Source organism: Balaenoptera ricei, chromosome 20 (assembly GCF_028023285.1).
Source record: "Balaenoptera ricei isolate mBalRic1 chromosome 20, mBalRic1.hap2, whole genome shotgun sequence".
NCBI lineage: Eukaryota > Metazoa > Chordata > Mammalia > Artiodactyla > Balaenopteridae > Balaenoptera > Balaenoptera ricei.
Window position 1 is genome coordinate 20,458,362 of NC_082658.1, and position 6,154 is coordinate 20,464,515.

The 6,154-nt window shown below is 49.7% G+C and overlaps 1 protein-coding gene across 1 annotated transcript; it reads left to right on the forward strand.

Moving 5' to 3' along the window:
- Positions 1-1,070: 1,070 nt before the first annotated feature.
- EIF1 (eukaryotic translation initiation factor 1) lies at positions 1,071-3,696 on the forward strand. The gene is made up of 4 exons (XM_059908063.1): positions 1,071-1,262; positions 1,971-2,134; positions 2,279-2,380; positions 2,818-3,696. Exons 1-4 carry the CDS (start codon positions 1,232-1,234, stop codon positions 2,860-2,862), a joined length of 342 nt encoding a protein of 113 aa, XP_059764046.1. The 5' UTR covers positions 1,071-1,231; the 3' UTR covers positions 2,863-3,696.
- The last annotated feature ends 2,458 nt before the right edge of the window (positions 3,697-6,154 follow it).

Consider the following 6,154-nt stretch of genomic DNA (forward strand, 5'->3'; position numbering starts at 1 on the left):
CTTGCACAGTGTTTTTCCAAAATTAAATTTATTGGCAATGTTTAGAAATCAAAAGATTTTATAGAAACATCTGAATTTCAGGGTTCTCTTGAAAAAGAAGATCTAGTACAATGGGCTGGAGCCCCTGCAGCCTCTGATTTTCACCCCGGCGCTCACCACACCCCATTACACCACCCTTGGCTGTCTGCACTCCTTTATCTTACCTCCCTGGCCCCTGGAAGCCTTTGGAGTCTAAAACCACACTAGGTACCCCTGCAACTATGAGCATTTCAATTAATAAATTGAAAGCGCAAGAAAGTTTGACTGTTTTGAAGGAAATAGTTCAACTAAGCTCTGGGAAGGCTCAACCCCACACAATTTGTATGACAGAAAGGACCCCCTTCCAAGTGCGTGAATTCTTGGCCCCCAGAACCGGCGTTACTCTCCCTTGAACTCGTGCTAATGATCTGGGCATTCTTTCCTTAGAAGATCTAAACGATACGTTTAAAGTAGATTAATCCATTTTTAGATTAGATTCATCTAAATGATAAATTAATCTAAAGGATAAAGTTAAGGTTTTGGTTATACTATTGTACGTTGAAAAAGTGCCGCCCTAAATCTGTCACGGAGCAAATCTGTAAAGTAGGGAGTAAGTGGGTAGTTGGGTGGGTATGAGATAGTGGGAATTTGTCGTGTTTGGGAGGGTCAGCATCTAAATCCCCTCTAAGGAATGCCAATCTACCCCAGGAAAAAACCCTTCCCTGCAACAGGGTCAAGAAGGCGGAACAAGCCAGAGAACATAGGGTGCAGGCGCAGAAACCTCCGCCAGTTGTCTGCACCGGCCTGACACCTTCCTCCAGCACTGCGCAGGCGCCTAGACGAACCAACCCTTCCCTCCCCCTTCCATCTCTCCCCTAGTCGAGAGGACGCCCTCCCGCAGCACACAGTTCCTGCGCAAGCGCCGTCCCGCGTCCCCGCTTCCGGACCAATTGGAAGCGGCGGCGCCCGGGCGCAGGGGGCAGAACGCCGTGGGTGGGGCCTGGACGTGAGGGCAGCGCGCTGGCGTCACAGGGGCGGCTATATAAGTGAATACAGGCACCGCCCCTTCGTCCCAGTCACTGAGCCGCCGCCGAGGACTCAGCAGCCTCCCCCTTGAGCCCCCTCGCTTCCCGACGCTCCGTCCCCCCCGCCTGCCTTCTCCAGCCGCCGCCTTCCGCAGGCCGTTTCCACCGAGGAAAAGGAATCGTATCGTATGTCCGCTATCCAGAACCTCCACTCTTTCGGTAAGTCCCGGAAAGGTCCCAAGAGGAGGAAGGCCCGGGCGGGGCGCTCCGGGTCCGCAGCCAGAGCCTGGAAAGCTGCTAAGCGTTCTGGGCCTTAGTGAACTTGGGTAGAGGGGAGATGTCCGGGCTCGCAGGCAGTGGGGCCACGGCCTGGGCCCTGGGGTTGGCCCCTGAACGCGACCGGAAGGAGCGGGCGGGAGGTCAGCTCTTGGGCGGGTCCGGCGTCTCGGGTGGCGCATTTACTAATGGCTCCCTGGCCTCATCGGGCCACACCCGCCCCTCCCGGCACCCTTTCGTCACATCCCATACGTCACCGCCGTTGTCACGGAGCCGGGAGGGAGAGGCGGTGCCAGCCGTAAGTGACAGCTGCGCGCGCCAATGGGGCGGGAAGCGTGGCCCCGCCTCGGAGCTTGGGTTCCGGCCGGTTGCATCAGCTGGGTGGGGCGCCGCCGGCCAACCCTGGCTCCCCCGACATGTGATCGGCTTCCGAGGGCGGGCCTGGGGCAGGAAGCCCAGACTTTCTCCCGGACTGGGGAAGCCGGCCGTCCCGGACTGACCTGTTCGAGGAGAGCCAACAAAGAATATACCTGATCTGACCAGGCCCTGACGATTTCAGTATCACTTTCTGCACACGGAAGAGATCCAGTGGGAGGGTGGCAGTGGGATCTGAGCACAACAGCACTAAACGAGCTTGACCTTTTTTCCCAGACCCCTTTGCTGATGCAAGTAAGGGTGATGATCTGCTTCCTGCTGGCACTGAGGATTATATCCATATAAGAATTCAACAGAGGAACGGCAGGAAGACCCTTACTACTGTCCAAGGGATCGCTGATGATTACGATAAAAAGAAACTAGTGAAGGCGTTTAAGAAGGTAGGTTTTTAATGAGATTGTAGGGGAATCACATTTACCTTGCCTGCATGGGGCTGCTGTCCTGTATTACTTTCTGAAAAGGGTTATTAGTGGCATTCAGGCCGTTGCGCTGCCTAACTTATTTTGCTTGCGTTGTCCTTGCAGAAATTTGCCTGCAATGGAACTGTAATTGAGCATCCAGAATATGGAGAAGTAATTCAGCTACAGGGTGACCAGCGCAAGAACATATGCCAGTTCCTCGTAGAGGTGAGTTGTCACTTCCTGTTAGTACATTTGTGCCTCTGCCCTGGCTAACTAATCTGAGATCTGCCTAGTCTAGTCAGTTTCTGCTGGGGATATAGAAGTTTGTTTTCTAAGGCTAAGCCAAACAGTTGAGTTTTTGAAGTTCGTAGACAAAATGTATTTCTGAAAGCAAGGGATTTGTCTGCCTTAAGTTTACTGTTTACATGGATCTACCTTAAGGGTGCAGTTGCATGCAGACACATACTAAAACAAGCAGGATGTCTGGTTGGCTGTTCTAAGTGCTAAAATCCTACCTATTACACCATTGGTGGTTAACTGAGTGTACCCTGAGTTGAGAGCATCTGGGCTCTGGGACTTCTCTTGACCAGTGTAGAAGCAGGAGGACAGGATTGTTGTCATCAGAAATGGAGGCTTTAAAACTGCCCTTTTTTCCTTTGCAGATTGGACTGGCTAAGGACGATCAGCTGAAGGTTCATGGGTTTTAAGTGCTCCTGGCTCACTGAAGCTTAAGTGAGGATTTCCTTGCAATGAGTAGAATTTTCCTTCTGTCCCTTGTCACAAGTTTAAAAACCTCACAGTTTGTGTAATGTAACCATTTGGGGTCTGCTTTTAACTTGGACTAGTGTAACTCCTTCATGCAATAAACTGAAAAGAGCCATGCTGTCTAGTCTTGAAGTCCCTCATTTAAACAGAGGTCAAGCAGTAGGCACCTGGCAGTGTCCAGCCTGAAACAAAGCAGTAACAGTGATGTTTCAGCCAAGTCCAGAGCCCCAAGATCACAGACGGCTATGTCTGGCCCGAAGCTCCTCAGCAATCCCTCTACAGAGTTCCCTGCCCTAAGAGAATGTCGCCACCTGAACAGCCCTCGGTGAAGCTGAGAGTGGAGGATGGGGTGAGGCAGCGACGGCAGCTGTACTGCTAGAGGGAGTCTTTGATCATCAGGGGAAAGATCCCCTGGTATCTCCAACGTGACCAGGTGGGCAGAGCTTAGAGCAGCCACCTTCCTTATATTGAGGTGAGAGTACAGCTGGCTTGCCACCAAGGTCTTTTTGACCAGACATATCCTAGCTGATCGATGTCCAAACTAGAATGTGAGGCCAACCTTCTATCAGAGTTAAACTTTTGACAAGGGAACAAATTTCAAGCCGATGTATCAGTCATGTAGCTGTAGAGCTCGCAACTTACTAGCAACAGCTGCCCAATGCCATGTGAAGTAACAAACTGGTTTTTGGTTTTTTGGGGGGTTTTTTTCCCCTTCAGTTTTAATGTTATGTAATGTATTTAAATCCTTATTTAAATAAAACTTGTTTTCAGAAACATCTGACTTGCAGATTTCTGTTTAATATATAGTCATAGTCAATCTTGTATGTGTGGAGGAACCACAGAAATGGCAGTAGAGGATACATCTGCACCTGCAGCTCCTCAAATGGGGCCTCAGCCTCTTAATGAAAAACTAGTGAGCTTGTCCCTCCAAGTGCCCCCTATGTCAGCTGTCCTGTAAGCATTCAGCCAGAGCTGTGCTGTCCCATTAATCTGTCCTGAAAGAAGGTGCTGCTTGGCTGACAGACACTTGGCCAGCTGCCTGAGTGGTTTAGTGGTTGTGGAGGAACTTGCCTTGTGAGATGACAGAGCAGGGTTGGTTTGGAAATCCTTGAGTTCCCTTCTTAACAGGTATTAAGGACTGTGACAGAAAGATAAACATGGTGTGTGGCTTGATGTAATCCACAAACCCTAGAAAAGGCATAATGAAAGTACTTTTTCTAGAGAATAGGTTTGTAGTAGTAAAAATGTAGTTACTAAAATGTTGGAGAAGCTGAAACAATGTTGGGAGGCCATCCCTTGACAAAGGGCAATGAGCAGTGAAGTGTATCAAAGTCTGCTCCTAGGGCCATTCTGTTAAACACAAAATCCGTTTGTGGGTTATGAACTGGTCAGGCTTCAAACTCAGAATGGTCGTTAGGAGTCAACACTTCCCCTCTCGGTTGCCAGCCCATTTTGTAAATAAAGGTTAGCCTCCCACATAGAGGCCAACCTGGAGCCAGGGGGGTGTGTGTGGAAGAGGAGGACCAATGAGATGCAGGGCTGAGCCAGTGGTAACTGCCCTAAAAACAAGATTCTAACCCCAGAGGCAGAGGCTTGTAACCCAAGATCCTACAAAACTGATTGTGTTTAATGAACAACTTACCACTTGGCTCCAAACGTAGCAGCATTGTTCAAAGCATTTGGATGATACTTTTAAAAATCAGAAAGATGTGACTTAAGCAGAAGGGCTTATAGGGGCTTCTATTATAGAACAACCTAGAGGCCAAACCCACAGAAGACCACAATCAGAAGATGGGATGAGGGGCTTCCCTGGTGTTGCAGTGGTTAAGAATCCGCCTGCCAGTGCAGGGGACATGGATTCAAGCCCTGGTCCGGGAAGATCCCACATGCCGTGGAGCAAATAAGCTCGTGCACCACAACTACTGAGCCTGTGCCTTAGAGCCTGCGAACCACAACTACTGAGCCCGCGTGCCACAACTACTGAGCCTGCGTGCCACAACTACTGGGCCCGCGTGCTACAACTACTGAGCCCGTGTGCCTAGAGCCCATGCTCCTCAACAAGAGAAGCCACTGCAACGAGAAGCGCATGCACCACAATGAAGAGTAGCCCCTGCTCACTGCAACTAGAGAAAGCCCGCGTGCAGCAGCAAAGATCCAATGCAGCCAAAAATAAGTAAAAAAAATTTTTTTAACTCTGTTTAAAAAAAAGAAGATGGGATGAAACAGTAAGAGAATCCTGTGCCGTTGGTGTGCTGGTCCTGTGCTAGGTTGTTAACATTTCTTGGGGCTATTAAAGACCTCCAGTTCTCCAGAATGGGACTATTCTTTGGAAAACTAGCAACATCAGTATTCAGTCAGCTGTCTGGAACCAACCAAAACAAGTATCTGAACATAATGGCAAGAGGTTTGTGAACATTATTTTTTTTTTTTTTTCCTTTGGCCTCACCAAGTGGCATGAGCGATCTTAGTTCCCCCGACCAGGGATCAAACCTGTGTCCCCTTAGTGGAAGCTTGGAGTCTTAACCACTGGACCACCAGGGAAGTCCTGGTTTGTGAACATTCTAATCAAATTGATGTGACTTGGGTGTATCTCAGGGAATGAAATGATTAAGAAAGGCTAGGGACTTCCCTGGCGGTCCAGTGGTTAAAAGTCCACACTTCCACTGCGGAGGGCATGGGTTCAATTCCTGGTCGGGGAACTAAAATCCCACATGCCGCGTGGTATGGACAAAAAATAAATACACAAATGGGCGTGGCCCCCCCCCCAAAAAAGCCTAATTGTCTCCATTTGATAGTTAAGAAATATGAAATGTGGACATTCCCAAGGCTAATAGGTGGTTGCACATTTTCTAGAACCCAGGACTCTCCACTGCTCTTCCCACCAGATGACCTAAATAGTTTATTTTACAGAGGTTGCATGCTTGGTATATGCAGTGCAGCATGCAAGGAATCGTGGGCCTCAAAAAGGCTAGTCAGACACCCTGTGGTTGGGATGCTGACCCCAGATAGGGGTGTGAGACTGGCACACAGCCGTGACACAAGGCAGAGAGGGGTCAAGGCCACCAGTGGCTTGACCAAAGAGCTGCAGGATCTCTGAGGATTGGGAAATCTTCCCCACCTCCATCTGGACCCCATAGGACCAGGGAAGGCTTCATAGAGGAGGTGCCATCAGAAGCAGGGCATTCCAGGCAAAGAGAAGGAGTCAAGACCCAGGGGTGGAAGCACCTAGTGTGT